Source organism: Oncorhynchus mykiss, chromosome 22 (genome assembly GCF_057628025.1).
Source record: "Oncorhynchus mykiss isolate SJ-2025 chromosome 22, ASM5762802v1, whole genome shotgun sequence".
NCBI lineage: Eukaryota > Metazoa > Chordata > Actinopteri > Salmoniformes > Salmonidae > Oncorhynchus > Oncorhynchus mykiss.
In genome coordinates, this window is record NC_143043.1 from 57,587,151 (window position 1) to 57,609,477 (window position 22,327).

Genomic DNA, 22,327 nt, shown 5'->3' on the forward strand with positions numbered 1-22,327 from the left:
AATACCTGGTTAAATAAAGGGTTAGGGTTATATATATAAATACCTGGTTAAATAAAGGGTAAGGGTTATATATATAATATATAAATACCTGGTTAAATAAAGGGTTAGGGTTATATATATAATATATAAATACCTGGTTAAATAAAGGGTTAGGGTTATATATATAATATATAAATACCTGGTTAAATAAAGGGTTATATATATAATATATAAATAGCTGGTTAAATAAAGGGTTAGGGTTATATATATAATATATAAATACCTGGTTAAATAAAGGGTTATATGTAAATACCTGGTTAAATAAAGGGTTATATATATAATATATAAATAGCTGGTTAAATAAAGGGTTAGGGTTATATATATAATATATAAATACCTGGTTAAATAAAGGGTTAGGGTTATATATATAATATATAAATACCTGGTTAAATAAAGGGTTAGGGTTATATATATAATATATAAATACCTGGTTAAATAAAGGGTTATGGTTATATATATAATATATAAATACCTGGTTAAATAAAGGGTTATGGTTATATATATAATTACCTGGTTAAATAAAGGGTTATGGTTATATATATAATATATAAATACCTGGTGAAATAAAGGGTTAGGGTTATATATATGAATACCTGGTTAAATAAAGGGTTAGGGTTATATATATAATATATAAATACCTGGTTAAATAAAGGGTTAGGGTTATATATATAATATATAAATACCTGGTTAAATAAAGGGTTATTGTTATATATATAATATATACATACCTGGCTGTATAAAGGGTTAGGGTTATATATATAAATACCTTGGTTAAATAAAGGGTTAGGGTTATATATATAATATATTAATACCTGGTTAAATAAAGGGTTATGGTTATATATATATAATATATACATACCTGGTTAAATAAAGGGTTAGGGTTATATATATAATATATAAATACCTGGTTAAATAAAGGGTTATGGTTATATATATATAATATATACATACCTGGTTAAATAAAGGGTTAGGGTTATATATATAAATACCTGGTTAAATAAAGGGTTAGGGTTATATATATAATATATAAATACCTGGTTTAATAAAGGGTTATATATATAATATATAAATACCTGGTTAAATAAAGGGTTATGGTTATATATATAATATATAAATACCTGGTTAAATAAAGGGTCATGGTTATATATATAATATATAAATACCTGGTTAAATAAAGGGTTAGGGTTATATATATAAATACCTGGTTAAATAAAGGGTTAGGGTTATATATATAATATATAAATACCTGGTTAAATAAAGGGTTAGGGTTATATATATAATATATAAATACCTGGTTAAATAAAGGGTTATGGTTATATATATATAATATATACATACCTGGTTAAATAAAGGGTTAGGGTTATATATATAATATATAAATACCTGGTTAAATAAAGGGTTAGGGTTATATATATAATATATAAATACCTGGTTAAATAAAGGGTTAGGGTTATATATATAAATACCTGGTTAAATAAAGGGTTAGGGTTATATATATAATATATTAATACCTGGTTAAATAAAGGGTTAGGGTTATATATATAATATATAAATACCTGGTTAAATAAAGGGTTAGGGTTATATATATAATATATAAATACCTGGTTAAATAAAGGGTTATGGTTATATATATAATATATAAATACCTGGTTAAATAAAGGGTTAGGGTTATATATATAATATATAAATACCTGGTTAAATAAAGGGTTAGGGTTATATATATAATATATAAATACCTGGTTAAATAAAGGGTTATGGTTATATATATAATATATAAATACCTGGTTAAATAAAGGGTTATGGTTATATATATAATATATAAATACCTGGTTAAATAAAGGGTTAGGGTTATATATATAATATATAAATACCTGGTTAAATAAAGGGTTATGGTTATATATATATAATATATACATACCTGGTTAAATAAAGGGTTAGGGTTATATATATAATATATAAATACCTGGTTAAATAAAGGGTTAGGGTTATATATATAATATATAAATACCTGGTTAAATAAAGGGTTAGGGTTATATATATAATATATAAATACCTGGTTAAATAAAGGGTTAGGGTTATATATATAATATATAAATACCTGGTTAAATAAAGGGTTATGGTTATATATATAATATATAAATACCTGGTTAAATAAAGGGTTATGGTTATATATATAATATATAAATACCTGGTTAAATAAAGGGTTAGGGTTATATATATAATATATAAATACCTGGTTAAATAAAGGGTTATGGTTATATATATATAATATATACATACCTGGTTAAATAAAGGGTTAGGGTTATATATATAATATATAAATACCTGGTTAAATAAAGGGTTATGGTTATATATATAATATATAAATACCTGGTTAAATAAAGGGTTAGGGTTATATATATAAATACCTGGTTAAATAAAGGGTTAGGGTTATATATATAAATACCTGGTTAAATAAAGGGTTAGGGTTATATATATAAATACCTGGTTAAATAAAGGGTAAGGGTTATATATATAATATATAAATACCTGGTTAAATAAAGGGTTAGGGTTATATATATAATATATAAATACCTGGTTAAATAAAGGGTTAGGGTTATATATATAATATATAAATACCTGGTTAAATAAAGGGTTAGGGTTATATATATAATATATAAATACCTGGTTAAATAAAGGGTTAGGGTTATATATATAATATATAAATACCTGGTTAAATAAAGGGTTAGGGTTATATATATAATATATAAATACCTGGTTAAATAAAGGGTTAGGGTTATATATATAAATACCTGGTTAAATAAAGGGTTAGGGTTATATATATAAATACCTGGTTAAATAAAGGGTTAGGGTTATATATATAATATATAAATACCTGGTTAAATAAAGGGTTAGGGTTATATATATAATATATAAATACCTGGTTAAATAAAGGGTTAGGGTTATATATATAAATACCTGGTTAAATAAAGGGTTAGGGTTATATATATAAATACCTGGTTAAATAAAGGGTTAGGGTTATATATATAATATATAAATACCTGGTTAAATAAAGGGTTAGGGTTATATATATAAATACCTGGTTAAATAAAGGGTTAGGGTTATATATATAAATACCTGGTTAAATAAAGGGTTAGGGTTATATATATAAATACCTGGTTAAATAAAGGGTAAGGGTTATATATATAATATATAAATACCTGGTTAAATAAAGGGTTAGGGTTATATATATAATATATAAATACCTGGTTAAATAAAGGGTTAGGGTTATATATATAATATATACATACCTGGTTAAATAAAGGGTTATTGTTATATATATAAATACCTGGTTAAATAAAGGGTTAGGGTTATATATATAATATATAAATACCTGGTTAAATAAAGGGTTAGGGTTATATATATAATATATAAATACCTGGTTAAATAAAGGGTTAGGGTTAAATATATAAATACCTGGTTAAATAAAGGGTTAGGGTTATATATATAATATATAAATACCTGGTTAAATAAAGGGTTAGGGTTATATATATAATATATAAATACCTGGTTAAATAAAGGGTTAGGGTTATATATATAAATACCTGGTTAAATAAAGGGTTAGGGTTATATATATAATATATAAATACCTGGTTAAATAAAGGGTTAGGGTTAAATATATAATATATAAATACCTGGTTAAATAAAGGGTTAGGGTTATATATATAATATATAAATACCTGGTTAAATAAAGGGTTAGGGTTATATATATAATATATAAATACCTGGTTAAATAAAGGGTTAGGGTTATATATATAATATATAAATACCTGGTTAAATAAAGGGTTAGGGTTATATATATAATATATAAATACCTGGTTAAATAAAGGGTTAGGGTTATATATATAATATATAAATACCTGGTTAAATAAAGGGTTATATATATAATATATAAATACCTGGTGAAATAAAGGGTTATATATATAATATATAAATACCTGGTTAAATAAAGGGTTAGGGTTATATATATAATATATAAATACCTGGTTAAATAAAGGGTTATGGTTATATATATAATATATAAATACCTGGTTAAATAAAGGGTTAGGGTAATATATATAATATATAAATACCTGGTTAAATAAAGGGTTATGGTTATATATATAAATACCTGGTTAAATAAAGGGTTGGGGTTATATATATAATATATAAATACCTGGTTAAATAAAGGGTTATATATATAATATATAAATACCTGGTTAAATAAAGGGTTAGGGTTATATATATAATATATAAATACCTGGTTAAATAAAGGGTTAGGGTAATATATATAATATATAAATACCTGGTTAAATAAAGGGTTAGGGTTATATATATAATATATAAATACCTGGTTAAATAAAGGGTTAGGGTTATATATATAATATATAAATACCTGGTTAAATAAAGGGTTAGGGTTATATATATAATATATAAATACCTGGTTAAATAAAGGGTTAGGGTTATATATATAATATATAAATACCTGGTTAAATAAAGGGTTATATATATAATATATAAATAAAGTTGAAATAAATAAAACATGTAAAAAGTATTCTAATACGTAATGTAATTGTGTTATACCCAAGTGGTACCTTATTCCCTAGGTAGTGCACTACTTTTGACCAGGGCCCTGGGAATAGGGTGCCATTTGGAAAACATACTAGGTGTTTACTCCCACCAGCTGCTCCTCTTGATATGAGAGAGAGAGAGAGAGAGAGAGAGAGAGAGAGAGAGAGAGAGAGAGAGAAGAGAGAGAGAGAGAGAGAGAGAGAGAGAGAGAGAGAGAGAGAGAGAGAGAGAGAGAGAGAGAGAGAGAGAGAGAGAGAGAGAGAGAGAGAGAGAGAGAGAGAGTAATGATGATGTAATAATGTATAAACCCTGCTGCATTCCCCACCACAATCTTCTCTTATACCTTCCTTTCTACTTTCTTTTATGTTCAAACTAATTATACTGTAAGAGATAACAGCAGGACTTACAGGGAAACCTCTGGCTGTCTTACAGGGTTAAATAATTTACCTTCCAGAAGGCAGAGACATATAAACTAAATAAATGTCCTCTCACTGTCAACTGTGTTTATTTTCAGCAGACTGAACATGTGTAAATATTTGTATGAACATAACAAGATTCAACAACTGAGACATAAACTGAACAAGTTCCACAGACATGTGACTAACAGAAATTGAATAATGTGTCCCTGAACAAAGGGGGGTCAAAATCAAAAGTAACAGTCAGTCTGCATTAAGTACTGCAGTGCATCTCCTCCTCATGGACCGCACCAGATTTGCCAGGTCTTGCTGTGAGATGTTACTCCACTCTTCCACCAAGGCACCTGCAAGTTCCTAGACATTTCTGGGGGGAATGGCACTAGGACCAACAGGTCCCAGACGTGCTCAATGGGATTGAGATCCGGGCTCGTCACTGGCCATGGCAGAACACTGACATTCCTGTCTTGAAGGAAATCCCGCACAGAATGAGCAGTATGGCTGGTGGCATTGTCATGCTGGAGGGTCATGTCAGGATGAGCCTGCAGGAAGGGTACCACATGAGGGAGGAGGATGTCTTCCCTGTAACGCACAGCGTTGAGATTGCCTGCAATGACAACAAGCTCAGTCCGATGATGCTGTGACACACCGCCCCAGACCTTGACGGACCCTCCACCTCCAAATCGATCCCACTCCAGAGTACAGGCCTCGGTGTAATGCTCATTCCTTCAACAATAAATGCGAATCCTATCATCACCCCTGGTGAGACAAAACCGCGACTCGTCAGTGAAGAGCACTTTTTGCCAGTCCTGTCTGGTCCAGCGACAGTGGGTTTGTGCCCATAGGCGACGTTGTTGCCGGTGATGTCTGGTGAGGACCTGCGTTACAACAGGCCTACAAGCCCTGAGTCCAGCCTCTCTCAGTCTATACAGTCTGAGCACTGATTGAGGGATTGTTCGTTCCTGGTGTAACTCGGGCAGTTGAGTTGTTGTTGCCATCCTGTACCTGTCCCGCAGGTGTGATGTTCGGATGTGCCAATATTGTGCAGGTGTTATTACACGTGGTCTGCCACTGCGCGGACGATCAGCTGTCCGTCCTGTCTCCTTGTAGCGCAGTCTTAGGCGTATCACAGTACAGACATTGCAAATTATTGCCCTGGTCATCTTCTGTCCTCATGCCTCCTTGCAGCATGCCTACACAAATGAGCATCTTAATTTTGGTGTTTTTCAGAGTCAGTAGAAAGGCCTCTTTAGTGTCCTACATTTTCATAACTGTGACCTTAATTGCCTTCCGCCTGTTAGCTGTTAGTTTCTTAGCGATCGTTCCACAGGTGCATGTTCATGAATTGTTTATGGGTCATTGAACGAGCATGGGAAACAGTGTTTAAACCCTTTTACAATAAAGATCTGTGAAGTTATTTGGATTTTTATGATCTTTGAAAGACAGGGTCCTGAAAATGGGACCATTTTTTTAATGTTTATAAAGGCCAGTCTGAAGCATACTCTGTGACAGGATGTTGATATGAAGCTGTGTCTGTATACCTCTGTGACTGACAGGATGTCGATATGAAGCTGTGTCTGTAGCAAACCTCTGTGACTGACAGGATGTTGATATGAAGCTGTGTCTGTAGCAAACCTCTGTGACTGACAGGATGTTGATATGAAGCTGTGTCTGTAGCAAACCTCTGTGACTGACAGGATGTTGATATGAAGCTGTGTCTGTAGCATACCTCTGTGACAGGATGTTGATATGAAGCTGTGTCTGTAGCAAACCTCTGTGACTGACAGGATGTTGATATGAAGCTGTGTCTGTAGCATACCTCCGTGACAGGATGTTGATATGAAGCTGTGTCTGTAGCAAACCTCTGTGACTGACAGGATGTTGATATGAAGCTGTGTCTGTAGCAAACCTCTGTGACAGGATGTTGATATGAAGCTGTGTCTGTAGCAAACCTCTGTGACTGACAGGATGTTGATATGAAGCTGTGTCTGTAGCATACCTCCGTGACAGGATGTTGATATGAAGCTGTGTCTGTAGCAAACCTCTGTGACTGACAGGATGTTGATATGAAGCTGTGTCTGTAGCAAACCTCTGTGACAGGATGTTGATATGAAGCTGTGTCTGTAGCAAACCTCTGTGACTGACAGAATGTTGATATGAAGCTGTGTCTGTAGCATACCTCCGTGACAGGATGTTGATATGAAGCTGTGTCTGTAGCAAACCTCTGTGACTGACAGGATGTTGATATGAAGCTGTGTCTGTAGCAAACCTCTGTGACAGGATGTTGATATGAAGCTGTGTCTGTAGCGTACCTCTGTGACAGGATACTGCAGTGTTGTTGACATCAGGGAAAAGCAAAGGGAGAAATAGCAGAGTGGCTGTTGACGTTGAGAATAAGCCAAAGACAACAAACACTCAGTTAGCTTCTCTTCAAAGCAGAGCAAGACAGCAATTCCAAAGTGCATTGTGTTTGGGTGAAGTTTACACAAATCAGACACTTATTTTACATCAATATCCACAAACTATCTCTTCTCTGTAACCCTGATATATATCTCTCTGTCCATCTCACTTCTCACGCTGGATATTACATAGGGGATATTACATAGGGGATATTACATAGGGATTATTACATAGGGGATATTACATAGGAGATATAACATAGGGATTATTACATAGAGATTATTACATAGGATATATTACATAGGGATTATTACATAGGGGATATTACATAGGGGATTATTACATAGGGGATATTAGATAGGGGATATTACATAGGGGATATTACATAGGGATTATTACATAGGGATTATTACATAGGGGATATTACATAGGAGATATTACATAGGGATTATTACATAGGGATTATTACATAGGAGATATTACATAGGGATTATTAAATAGGGGATATTACATAGGGATTATTACATAGGGATTATTACATAGGGGATATTACATAGGGGATATTACATAGGGATTATTACATAGGTGATATTAAATAGGGGATGGATATTAAATAGGGGATATTACATAGGGGATATTACATAGGGGATATTACATAGGGATTATTACATAGGGATTATTACATAGGGGATATTAGATAGGAGATATAACATAGAGGATATTACATAGCGATTATTACATAGGAGATATTACATAGGGATAATTACATAGGGATTATTACAAGAGGATTATTACATAGGGGATATTACATAGGGGATATTACATAGGGGATTATTACATAGGGATTATTACATAGGGATTATTACATAGGGGATATTAGATAGGAGATATTACATAGAGGATATTACATAGGGATTATTACATAGGAGATATTACATAGGGATTATTACATAGGGATTATTACACACGGGATGTTACATAGGGGATAATACATAGGGGATATTACATAGGGGATATTACATAGGGGATATTAGATAGGGGATATTACATAGGGGATATTACATAGGGTATTATTACATAGGGGATATTACATAGGGGATATTACATAGGGGATATTACATAGGGATTATTACATAGGGATTATTACATAGGGGATATTACATAGGAGATATTACATAGGGATTATTACATAGGGGATATTACATAGGAGATATTACATAGGGATTATTACATAGGAGATATTACATAGGGATTATTACACAGGGGATATTACATAGGGATTATTACATAGGGGATATTACATAAGGATTATTACATAGGGGATATTACACAGGGATTATTACATAGGGATTATTACATAGGAGATATTAAATAGGGGATGGATATTAAATAGGGGATATTACATAGGGATTATTACATAGGGGATATTACATAGGGGATATTACATAGGGGATATTACATAGGGATTATTACATAGGTGATATTAAATAGGGGATGGATATTAAATAGGGGATATTACATAGGGTATATTACATAGGGGATATTACATAGGGATTATTACATAGGGATTATTACATAGGGGATATTAGATAGGAGATATAACATAGAGGATATTACATAGGGATTATTACATAGGAGATATTACATAGGGATTATTACATAGGGATTATTACAAGAGGATTATTACATAGGGGATATTACATAGGGGATATTACATAGGGGATTATTACGTAGGGATTATTACATAGGGATTATTACATAGGGGATATTACATAGGAGATATTACATAGAGGATATTACATAGGGATTATTACATAGGAGATATTACATAGGGATTATTACATAGGGATTATTACACACGGGATATTACATAGGGGATAATACATAGGGGATATTACATAGGCCACATATGTCAGAGTCAAGGCCCGCGGGCCACATCCGGCCCGCAAGAAGGTTTTTTACGGCCCCTGGGATGATCTTGATTTATTATTAGAACCGGCCCGCAGCAAGCCGGCAGCCCGCAGATCTTTTACACGCACCAATACTACATTTCCCACAATGCAAAGGTGACGCACCGAGCAGTAGGCTGCTTCATTTCAATATTTATTGGCACAGCAGTCGTCAGCATCACAGTAAAATTAACTTTCAGATACCCATCAAAAATGGCAAAACGGAAGGTGGATACTGAGAACCGGGGGTTTCAAACAAGGTGGGAGTCGGAGTATATGTTCACGAAGGTAGCTGGAAAACCTGTGTGTCTTCTGTGTGGAGAAAGTGTGGCGGTACTGAAAGAGTATAATCTGAGACGACATTATGAAACGAAACACGCGGACAAAAACAAGAATATGGACATGGAACAAAGGCTACAAAAGGCCAGTTTTATTTTGGCAGAAGAGATCGCTAAATCAGCCCGGCCATTTACGGAGGGGGATTTCATCAAAAACTGCATGATTAAAGTTTGTGACGAAGTTTGCCCAGAAAAAAGGCAACTCTTTTTAAATGTGAGTCTGAGCAGAAACACCATTGCCGAGAGAGTAGACCAGTTGTCCATCAATCTAAAAGAGCAGCTTGTGAAAAAGGGAAAAGATTTTATTGCATATTCCTTGGCTGTGGATGAGAGCACCGACATTTCTGACATTGCCCAGTTGTCAATTTTCATCCGCGGAGTGGACTCCAACCTAAGCGTGACAGAGGAGTTTTTGGCTTTACGTCCTATGCATGGCACAACTACGGGGCATGATTTGTATGAAGAGGTGTCAAGATGTGTAAATGAGATGGAGCTGCCTTGGGAAAAACTCGTGGGTTTGAGCACCTGCGATGTGTGGACACAGGAGCGGACTGGTGGCGAAGATAGGGAAAAGATGCAAGAGGAAAACGCGACAGGTGAGCTGACAGCTTATCATTGTATCATACACCAGGAAGCGTTGTGCGGTAAAGCCTTGAAAATGGAGCATGTAATGAGCATCATCACGCGCACAGTTAACTTTATCAGAGCCAAAGGTTTGAATCACCGCCAGTTCAAGGCATTTCTGACGGAGTTAGAAACAGATCATGGTGCTTTGCCTCATCACAAAGAGGTGAGATGACTAAGCCAGGGAAAGGTGCTTCAAAGATGTTTCGAGCTTCGTGAGGAGATTTGTCTGTTCTTGGACAGCAAAGGGAAAGACACAACACAACTCCGAGACGAAATGTTTCTGTGTGAAATGGCTTTTCTGTGTGACATTACGAGTCATCTGAATGCAATAAACTTGCAGCTGCAGGGTCGGGATCGTGTCATCTCTGATATGTACAGTACAGTGAAGGCATTTAAAACCAAACTGACTCTGTGGGAGACGCAGATGCGGAAAGAAAATTTGAGCCACTTTCCCAGCTGCCAGACCATGAAAGAGAAGCTCTCTACCAGTGCGTTCCCGAGCACACAGTTGGCTGATAAAATAGGTATGCTTGCCGCTGACTTTCGACGCCGATTTGCTGACTTTGAAGCACAAAAAAGCAGGTTGGAACTGCTCGGTAACCCATTTGCTGTTGACGTGGAAAGCTCACCACCAAACCTCCAAATGGAGTTGATTGACCTCCAATGCAATGATGCACTGAGGGCAAAATATGCGCCCGGCACAATGCCCCAGCTGCGCATCCAGGCTGCTCAAACGTTGTCTATGTTTGGCAGCACATACCTGTGTGAACAACTGTTTTCTTTGATGAACCTGAACAAAACATCACACAGAAGTCGACTTACTGCTGAACACCTCCACTCAATTCTGAGGATTTCTTCAGCTCAGAGCCTTACCCCGAACATTGATGAACTTGTGGAAAAGATGGGACACCACCAAGTATCACCCTCAACCTCAAACAAGTGAACATTACTGTGCAATCACATATTTAGAGTTTTTACTCAGTTCAAGTTTAAAAGTTAAAATTTAATATTTGTTTTCACTGCATGTTACTTCTCCTTAAACAAAGTGTTGTTTTTGATTAATAGATTTTTGCATTTCAATCCAATTATATTTTAAAAATATTTCAGTTGAGTGGATGATAGAAAATTGCTATTATTGTTTTTTCTTTGAAGTAAATTTAGCCCACTTTTGCTAAAATAGAAAATATAGTCTACTGATGGTGCCTTGAATACCGGTTTCTTTCATTTAATGTTCATGTTATGGGGATATTTATATAAAGGAAATTTGTCTTTTGTGTCTGTTGAAAATTAAAGATTACTGACAGAGCCATAAGAAAATATTGCTTTATTTATCTGATCATATTGTAATATATTTGTTAGGTTTTCAGTAGGTTCAATTAGGTTCACTAGACTATATGCGTCATTTAAAAATTTTTCAATGAACATTCGAACAGTCCGGCCCTCGTCTTGTAGCTGATTTTTTTATTTGGCCCTCCGTCCATTTGACTTTGACACCCCTGACATAGGCGATTATTACATAGGGGATATTACATAGGAATTATTACATAGGGGATATTACATAGGGGATATTACATAGGGGATATTACATAGGAGATATTACATAGGGGATATTACATAGGGGATATTAAATAGGGGATATTAGATAGGAGATGGATATTAAATATAGGATATTAGATAGGAGATGGATATCAAATAGGGGATATTACATAGGAGATATTAGATAGGGGATATTACATAGGGGATATTACATAGGGGATATTAGATAGGGGATATTACATAGGGGATATTACATAGGGGATATTAGATAGGGGATATTACATAGGGGATATTACATAGGGGATATTAGATAGGGGATATTACATAGGGGATATTACATATCCTGCCTGTGCCTCCTAACTCCGTACCACAGAATTGAATAAACCACTGTGACTTCCCAGCAAACCAATAACTGATTCTGTAGAATTTCACAAAAGATTTGTTACATTACAGCAATGCTCTCGGTCAGATCCTACTGAGGATTATTAGAGACATGAGTTACAGGGAGTTGTCTGGTATTCACATGTTGTTCTTTAAGAAGTTACGCAGAACTTTCCCACAGTGTTCCACATTTTCCAAACAAGCCTGTTTTTATGACGTTCATAGCAGGGTTAACATAATGTACCATTTGTATGTTAACCCTTTATTTGACACCTAGCGGCATAACCATGTCATGACACGGTCATAACCATGTCATAATATTGTAATGACACATATATTTAGACCTGTTGTGACCAATGATGTATATGTAACAGTTAAGCTTCCGTCCCTCTCCTCGCCTCGACCCGGGCTCGAACCAGGGACCCTCTGCACACATCAAACACTGCCTCCCCACAAAGTATCATTACCCATCGCTCCACAAAAGCCGCGGCCCTTGCAGAGCAAGGGGAACCACTACTTCAAGGTCTCAAGGCGAGTGACGTCACCGATTGAAACGCTATTAGCGCGCACCAACGCTAACTAGCTAGCCATTTCACTTCGGTTACACATATTAACCCTAGATTGCTGTTGCTAAGTGTTGGCCAGTGAGAGGCTTTAAGCCACTCCACAGTAGGAATGAATGGAATTCTACAGTCACGTCCTGACCTTAGTTCCTTTTTTATGTCTCTATTTTAGTTTGGTCAGGGCGTGAGTTGGGGTGGGCATTCTATATTTTGTGTTCTATGTTTTCTATTTCTATGTGTATGGCCTGGTATGGTTCCCAATCAGAGGCAGCTGGCAATCGTTGTCTCTGATTGAGAACCATACTTAGGCAGCCTGTTTTCCCACTATGGGTTGTGGGTAGTTATTTTCTGTTTAGTGTTTTTGTTGCACCTTACAGGACTGTTTCATTTGTCGGTTTGTTGTTTTTGTTCCAGTATTCATCTTTATTAAAATTATTATGAATACGTACCACGCTGCTCTTTGGTCCTCTTCTCCTTCTCCCGACGACAGCCGGTACAGCGTTAAAGCATCTCTATGCTCCTAGCCCTGCCCATGAGTACAGCACAGACTTCAGCACAGCCCAGTTCATGATCTCATCTCAGCTATTTTAATCTCATCCTCTGCCTCCTAGACTGTTGACCACAGCCCAGACCCGTCAGAATACCCAGATGGAAGATATCTGACCCCAGATTGACCCCCATATAAACTGTGTGTGTTTGCAGATACAGTAGGATTCTTTGGTGCTAGGTTGTCCTCGGGTTCGTCTTAGGTGGAATTCGATGTAAATCCACTTGTGTGCTTTTGGGTCTGTGCTTTTGGGTCTTTACTTTTGGGTCTTTACTTTTGGGTCTTTGCTTTTGGGTCTTTGACGATTATTTGGGGTGAGTATATTTGAACGTTTTTATGGATTTTCATGATCAAATTTTGTGAATTGTGTCGAAGGCTCTTAATGTTTGTTACCGTTGCTGCCGTCACATTCGGAAAGTCTTTTCCAACGTGACTTATCAGTAGTAGTGCTGTGTTTACGGAAAGTACTGTATGTTGATTTAAACTTAACATTGAGGCATGTGTGCACGCATGGCTATTAGTCACGTAGGATAAAAGCATCTAGCATAAATAACACGTTGTGGACGATCACTTTGATGTAGAGCACATTCAATTAATTGAGTAACTACAGCCATACATTGGCATGCACTTAGAAGAAGTAGGCTCACTTATTGGTCATACAACTTAAAGTTGATTTCCCAGGCATACGGAATTAATTGATCAATCAACAAAAAATGTGATACTAGAGTAACTAACCTACTTCTCAAGGTAATGTACATCTCAGTTAGGGTTCTGTCTTTAAAACAGATGCTACTGCAGATTCTACAGTATTGAATGTTTGTTGTTAGGCTACACAACAAGTCTCTAACTATGTCATGACAATTGTACAGTTGTAAAGATGTCATGTTTAATGTACAGAATAGTTAGCTTTGACAGTGGTTATCTGTTTGGAGAAATGTCCTTTCCTCATAGCTGTGTCCCAAATGACACCCTACTTCCTATATAATGCACTACTTCTGACGAGATACTATACTACTGGTGTACAGTGTACTTTTGATGAGATAGTGTACACTGTACACTAGTAGTATACTGAGTCTAAAACATGTACAGTATACAAATGCATCATTGGTCTAAACTGGAGGGATCTATTTATACATCCCAAATGGCACCCTGTTCCATAGAGCCCTATGGGCCCTGGTCTAAAGTAGTGCACTGTATAGGGAATAGGGTTTGGGACAAAGCCAAAGTGCTCTCCTGTTTAGACTCCGGGTGTCAGTTCTCTGGAGAGAACAGAGGGCTGACGCAAATAACATCCCGTCATCTCGGTAACACTTTATTTGGATAGTCCCAAATAGATGGTTTTTTAGATGTTTTAATATATATATATATATATATATATATATATATATATATATATATATATATATATATATATATATAAATATACTGTATATACACTGTATATATATTACCTTTACTTAACTAGGAAAGTTAGTTAAGAACAAATTTGTATTTACAATAACGGCCTACCCCAGCCAAACCCGGATGATACTGGGCCAATTGTGTGCCGCCCTATGGGACTCCCAATCCCGGCCGGTTGTGATACAGCCTGGATTCGAACCAGGGTGTCTATAGGGGAGTCCATAGATTCCAACATTTCAACTAATTATCCACTAACCCCAATCTTAACCTGTATCGTAACCTTACCCTACCCTTAACCTTAATCCTAATCTTAACCCTTATCTAAACCCTACCCTATCCCTAGCCCTAATCTTAATCCTAATCTTAACCCTTATCTAAACCCTACCCTAGCCCTAATCTTAATCCTAATCTTAACCCTTATCTAAACCCTACCCTAGCCCTAATCTTAATCCTAATCTTAACCCTTATCTAAACCCTACCCTAGCCCTAATCTTAATCCTAATCTTAACCCTTATCTAAACCCTACCCTAGCTCTAATCTTAACCCTTATTTTAGCTTCTTCCCCAACCCTAACTTTAATCCTTATTTTAACCCTACCCTACCCTAACCTTGATCCTTAACCCTACCCTAACCTTAATCCTTATCTTAACCATAATCCTAACCCTAATCTTAACCTATATCTTAACTCTGCCCTAACCCAAACCTTAAACCCGACCCGGGCTACAAGTAGAACACAAAATAATTGGACATAAACAGTTGCGTTAACCCTAAACTCATTCATGAGTTTTATTGACAAATATCAATAATAAAAACATGGGCCTTCAAGCAAAAACCTGATCATGAATTTATAAGAATGTTGTAAGTACAGAAATTGTTTTCTGAGTGGGAAACTAATATCTAACTAGTCAGTGATAACTGTGTGGAGTTTGGAGTTTGTGACAGCAACTATGTGATCTTATTACAGTATTATAGACACTATGTCCTGGGATTTACTATGGTCTACTATGTAGAAGATCCTCTTACAGTATTATAGACACTATGTCCTAGGATTTACTATGGTCTACTATGTAGAAGAACCCCTTACAATATTATAGACACTATGTCCTGGGATTTACTATGGTCTACTATGTAGAAGATCCCCTTACAGTATTATAGACACTATGTCCTAGGATTTACTATGGTCTACTATGTAGAATAACCCCTTACAGTATTATAGATGCTATGTCCTGGGATTTACTATGATCTATGCAGAAGAACCCCTTACCTTCTAACAACTATACGGTTGCTTGTGAGGGTCAAAGAGCAAAAATGACATGTACTGTACGTGTTTGTGAGAGCTTTTCATAGATGGGTCATAATAGTTTGTATCCAAAACAATTCTGTCTCTACATAGACTTGGGAAAGTTTTCAGACCCCTTGACTATTTCCACATTTTGTTATGTTACAGCCTTATTTAAAAATGTATTTTTTTAATCCCTCATCAATCTACACATAGTATCCCATAATGACAAAGCAAAAACATTTTTTTTTTTTTTTTTTTTTTTTTGTTGTTTTTTTTGTGCAAATTTACACAAGTATTCAGTGGGTTAACTGCCTGGTTCAGGGGAACAGTGGGTTAACTGCCTGGTTTAGGGGAACAGTGGGTTAACTGCCTGGTTTAGGGGAACAGTGGGTTAACTGCCTTGTTCAGGGGAACAGTGGGTTAACTGCCTTGTTCAGGGGAACAGTGGGTTAACTGCCTGGTTTAGGGGAACAGTGGGTTAACTGTTTGGTTTAGGGGAACAGTGGGTTAACTGCCTTGTTCAGGGGAACAGTGGGTTAACTGCCTTGTTCAGGGGAACAGTGGGTTAACTGCCTGGTTTAGGGGAACAGTGGGTTAACTGCCTGGTTTAGGGGAACAGTGGGTTAACTGCCTTGTTCAGGGGAACAGTGGGTTAACTGCCTTGTTCAGGGGAACAGTGGGTTAACTGCCTGGTTTAGGGGAACAGTGGGTTAACTGCCTGGTTTAGGGGAACAGTGGGTTAACTGCCTTGTTCAGGGGAACAGTGGGTTAACTGCCTGGTTTAGGGGAACAGTGGGTTAACTGCCTTGTTCAGGGGAACAGTGGGTTAACTGCCTGGTTCAGGGGAACAGTGGGTTAACTGCCTTGTTCAGGGGAACAGTGGGTTAACTGCCTGGTTTAGGGGAACAGTGGGTTAACTGCCTTGTTCAGGGGAACAGTGGGTTAACTGCCTGGTTTAGGGGAACAGTGGGTTAACTGCCTTGTTCAGGGGAACAGTGGGTTAACTGCCTTGTTCAGGGGAACAGTGGGTTAACTGCCTGGTTTAGGGGAACAGTGGGTTAACTGCCTTGTTCAGGGGAACAGTGGGTTAACTGCCTGGTTTAGGGGAACAGTGGGTTAACTGCCTGGTTTCGGGGAACAGTGGGTTAACTGCCTTGTTCAGGGGAACAGTGGGTTAACTGCCTTGTTCAGGGGAACAGTGGGTTAACTGCCTGGTTTAGGGGAACAGTGGGTTAACTGCCTGGTTTAGGGGAACAGTGGGTTAACTGCCTTGTTCAGGGGAACAGTGGGTTAACTGCCTTGTTCAGGGGAACAGTGGGTTAACTGCCTGGTTTAGGGGAACAGTGGGTTAACTGCCTGGTTTAGGGGAACAGTGGGTTAACTGCCTTGTTCAGGGGAACAGTGGGTTAACTGCCTGGTTTAGGGGAACAGTGGGTTAACTGCCTTGTTCAGGGGAACAGTGGGTTAACTGCCTGGTTCAGGGGAACAGTGGGTTAACTGCCTTGTTCAGGGGAACAGTGGGTTAACTGCCTGGTTTAGGGGAACAGTGGGTTAACTGCCTGGTTTAGGGGAACAGTGGGTTAACTGCCTGGTTTAGGGGAACAGTGGGTTAACTGCCTGGTTTAGGGGAACAGTGGGTTAACTGCCTTGTTCAGGGGAACAGTGGGTTAACTGCCTTGTTCAGGGGAACAGTGGGTTAACTGCCTGGTTTAGGGGAACAGTGGGTTAACTGCCTGGTTTAGGGGAACAGTGGGTTAACTGCCTGGTTCAGGGGAACAGTGGGTTAACTGCCTTGTTCAGGGGAACAGTGGGTTAACTGCCTGGTTTAGGGGAACAGTGGGTTAACTGCCTTGTTCAGGGGAACAGTGGGTTAACTGCCTGGTTCAGGGGAACAGTGGGTTAACTGCCTGGTTCAGGGGAACAGTGGGTTAACTGCCTGGTTTAGGGGAACAGTGGGTTAACTGCCTTGTTCAGGGGAACAGTGGGTTAACTGCCTTGTTCAGGGGAACAGTGGGTTAACTGCCTTGTTCAGGGGAACAGTGGGTTAACTGCCTGGTTTAGGGGAACAGTGGGTTAACTGCCTGGTTTAGGGGAACAGTGGGTTAACTGCCTTGTTCAGGGGAACAGTGGGTTAACTGCCTTGTTCAGGGGAACAGTGGGTTAACTGCCTTGTTCAGGGGAACAGTGGGTTAACTGCCTGGTTTAGGGGAACAGTGGGTTAACTGCCTGGTTTAGGGGAACAGTGGGTTAACTGCCTGGTTCAGGGGAACAGTGGGTTAACTGCCTTGTTCAGGGGAACAGTGGGTTAACTGCCTGGTTTAGGGGAACAGTGGGTTAACTGCCTTGTTCAGGGGAACAGTGGGTTAACTGCCTGGTTCAGGGGAACAGTGGGTTAACTGCCTGGTTCAGGGGAACAGTGGGTTAACTGCCTGGTTTAGGGGAACAGTGGGTTAACTGCCTGGTTTAGGGGAACAGTGGGTTAACTGCCTGGTTCAGGGGAACAGTGGGTTAACTGCCTGGTTCAGGGGAACAGTGGGTTAACTGCCTGGTTCAGGGGAACAGTGGGTTAACTGCCTTGTTCAGGGGAACAGTGGGTTAACTGCCTGGTTTAGGGGAACAGTGGGTTAACTGCCTGGTTCAGGGGAACAGTGGGTTAACTGCCTGGTTTAGGGGAACAGTGGGTTAACTGCTTTGTTCAGGGGAACAGTGGGTTAACTGCCTTGTTCAGGGGAACAGTGGGTTAACTGCCTGGTTTAGGGGAACAGTGGGTTAACTGCCTGGTTTTGGCGGAACAGTCGGTTAACTGCCTTGTTCATGGGAACAGTGGGTTAACTGCCTTGTTCAGGGGAACAGTGGGTTAACTGCCTGGTTTAGGGGAACAGTGGGTTAACTGCCTGGTTTAGGGGAACAGTGGGTTAACTGCCTGGTTCAGGGGAACAGTGGGTTAACTGCCTGGTTTAGGGGAACAGTGGGTTAACTGCTTTGTTCAGGGGAACAGTGGGTTAACTGCCTTGTTCAGGGGAACAGTGGGTTAACTGCCTGGTTTAGGGGAACAGTGGGTTAACTGCCTGGTTTTGGCGGAACAGTCGGTTAACTGCCTTGTTCATGGGAACAGTGGGTTAACTGCCTTGTTCAGGGGAACAGTGGGTTAACTGCCTGGTTCAGGAGAACAGTGGATTAACTGCCTTGTTCAGGGGAACAGTGGGTTAACAGCCTTGTTCAGGGGAACAGTGGGTTAACTGCCTGGTTCAGGGGCAGAACGACATATTTTTCGGGGATTCGATCTTGCAACCTTTCCCTTACTAGTCCAAATCTCTAACTACTAGGCTACGCTGCCGCTGTAAGGCAGGTCCCAGGTCATAGTGTCTATAATACTGTAAGGGGTTCTTCTACACAGCCTTCAGTTTTTCTTGGCTATGACGATACAAGCTTGGCACACCTGTATTTGGGGAGTTTCTCCCATTCTTCTCTGCAGATCCTCTCAAGCTCTGTCAGGTTGGATGGGGAGTGTCTCTGCACAGCTATTTTCAGGGCTCTCCAAAGACGTTTGATCGGGTTCAAGTCCGGGCTCTTACTGGGCCACTCAAAGACATTCAGAGACTAGTCCCGAAGCCACTCCGGAGTTGTCTTGGCTCTGTGCTTAGGGTCGTTGTCCTGTTGAAAGGTGAACCTTTGCCCCAGTCTGAGGTCCTGAGTGCTCTGGAGAAGGTTTTCATCAAGGACCTCTCTGTACTTTGCTCAATTCATCTTTCCCTCAATCCTGACTAGTCTCCCAGTCCCTGCCGCTGAAAAACATCCCCACAGTATGATGCTTCCACCACCATGCTTCACCGTAGGGATGGTGCCAGCAGGTCTACTCCAGATGTGGCGTTTGGCATTAGGCCAAAGAGTCCAGTGTGGTTTCATCAGACCAGATAATCTTGTTTCTCATGGTCTGAGAGTCCTTTAGGTGCCTTCTGGCAAACTCCAAGCGGGCTGTCATGGCTTTTACTGAGGAGTGGCTTCCGTCTGGCCACTCTACCATAAAGGCCTGATTAGTGGAGTGCTGCAGAGATGATTGTACTTCTGGAAGGTTCTCCCATCTCCACAGAGGACCTCTGGACCCTTCCTTCCACCTCATGGCTTGGTTTTTGGTCTGACATGCACTGTCAACTGTGGGACCTTATATAGACAGGTGTGTGCCTTTCCAAATCATGTCCAACCAATTGAATTTACTACAGGTGGACTCCAATCAAGTTGTAGAAACATCTCAAATATGATCAGACTGCACCTGAGCTCAATTTCAAATCTCATAGCAAAGGGTCTGAATACTTACAGTACCAGTCAAAATTTTGGACACACATACTCATTCAAGGGTTTTTCTTTATTTTTACTATTTTCTACATTGTAGAGTAATAGTGAAGACATCACAACAGACACTATGACCTTGGATTTCCTAGTATCTTCTATGTAGAAGAACCCCTTACAGTATTATAGACACTATGACCTGGGATTTACTAAGAGCTTCTATGTAGAAGAACCCCTAACAGTATTATAGACACTATGTCCTATGTTATACACTATGTTATATGCACTGTGAAATAACACATATGGAATCATGTAGTAACCACAAAAGTGTTAACAGCTTCGCACACTCTTGGAAACATCTGTGTCTTAACATTACTCTCAGATGAGAAACATCTGTGTCTTAACATTACTGTCAGATGAGAAACATATGTGTCTTAACATTACTCTCAGATGAGAAACATCTGTGTCTTAACATTACTCTCAGATGAGAAACATCTGTGTTTTAACAAAAACATCTGTGTCTTAACATTACTCTCAGATGAGAAACATCTGTGTCTTAACAGAAACATCTGTGTCTTAACATTACTGTCAGATGAAAAACATGTGTCTTAACATTACTGTCAGATGAGAAACATCTGTGTCTTAACATTACTGTCAGATGAAAAACATCTGTGTCTTAACATTACTGTCAGATGAGAAACATCTGTGTCTTAACATTACAGTCAGATGAAAAACATCTGTGTCTTAACATTACTGTCAGATTAAAAACATCTGTGTCTTAACATTACTGTCAGATGAAAAACATCTGTGTCTTACCATTACAGTCAGATGAAAAACATCTGTGTCTTAACATTACTGTCAGATTAAAAACATCTGTGTCTTGACATTACAGTCAGATGAAAAACATCTGTGTCTTAACATTACTGTCAGATTAAAAACATCTGTGTCTTGACATTCCAGTCAGATGAAAAACATCTGTGTCTTAACATTACAGTCAGATGAAAAACATCTGTGTCTTAACTAACTTCCCTCTCTATTATCTCCTTCTCCAGGCCTGGAGGAACACGGCTATGAAATCAGTGGCTGTGTTAATGTGCTGCCTTGCAGTGACCCTTTCACAACAGCCTGGAAGACTAGACCCACATAATGATCCAAAAATTCACGAAGGACCAGGACCCCACACTCACACTCACACAGAAATCATCACCATCATACGCAATTGGACCCACGAAGATGTCCATCCTCCACCCCCTCCTCCATCCCCCTGTGAAGGTAAGTCTTTTAGAGCCCTGTCTGTGACCATCCCCCTGTGATGGTAAGTCTTTTAGAGCCCTGTCTGTGACCATCCCCCTGTGATGGTAAGTCTTTTAGAGCCCTGTCTGTGACCATCCCCCTGTGATGGTAAGTATTTTAGAGCCCTGTCTGTGACCATCCCCCTGTGATGGTAAGTATTTTAGAGCCCTGTCTGTGACCATCCCCCTGTGATTGGTAAGTCTTTTAGAACCCTGTCTGTGACCATCCCCCTATGATGGTAAGTCTTTTAAAGCCCTGTCTGTGACCATCCCCCTGTGATAGTAAGTCTTTTAGAACCCTGTCTGTGACCATCCACCTGTGATGGTAAGTCTTTTAAAGCCCTGTCTGTGACCATCCCCCTGTGATAGTAAGTCTTTTAGAACCCTGTCTGTGACCATCCCCCTATGATGGTAAGTCTTTTAAAGCCTTGTCTACGACCTATCCTATCTTAAATTTATAACATGGCTACATTGACACAAATAATAAATACAAATTGAATTTTAAAAAAATATTAAAGAGTAAAAATTACAACATGGCTATGTACAGGAAGAACCAGGTAATAGCATGGTTATATAGAGGAAGTACCAGGTAATAGCATGGCTATATACAGGAAGTACCTGGTAATAACATGGCTATATACAGGAAGTACCTGGTAACAGCATGGCTATGTACAGGAAGTAC

The 22,327-nt window shown here is 38.4% G+C and overlaps 1 protein-coding gene across 2 annotated transcripts in view; it reads left to right on the forward strand.

Moving 5' to 3' along the window:
* Positions 1-13,583: 13,583 nt before the first annotated feature.
* The window catches only part of LOC110501989 (collagen alpha-2(VI) chain), a 36,010-nt gene continuing 27,266 nt past the window's right edge, over positions 13,584-22,327 (forward strand). For both annotated transcript variants that reach the window (XR_016490713.1, XM_036959529.2), the window contains exons 1-2: positions 13,584-13,697; positions 21,406-21,625. Coding sequence is in view for 1 of the 2 variants with exons in the window: in XM_036959529.2 (XP_036815424.2) it covers positions 21,424-21,625 (202 nt within the window). In the remaining variant the exon portion in view is untranslated. The remainder of the gene's footprint in view (positions 13,698-21,405; positions 21,626-22,327) is intronic.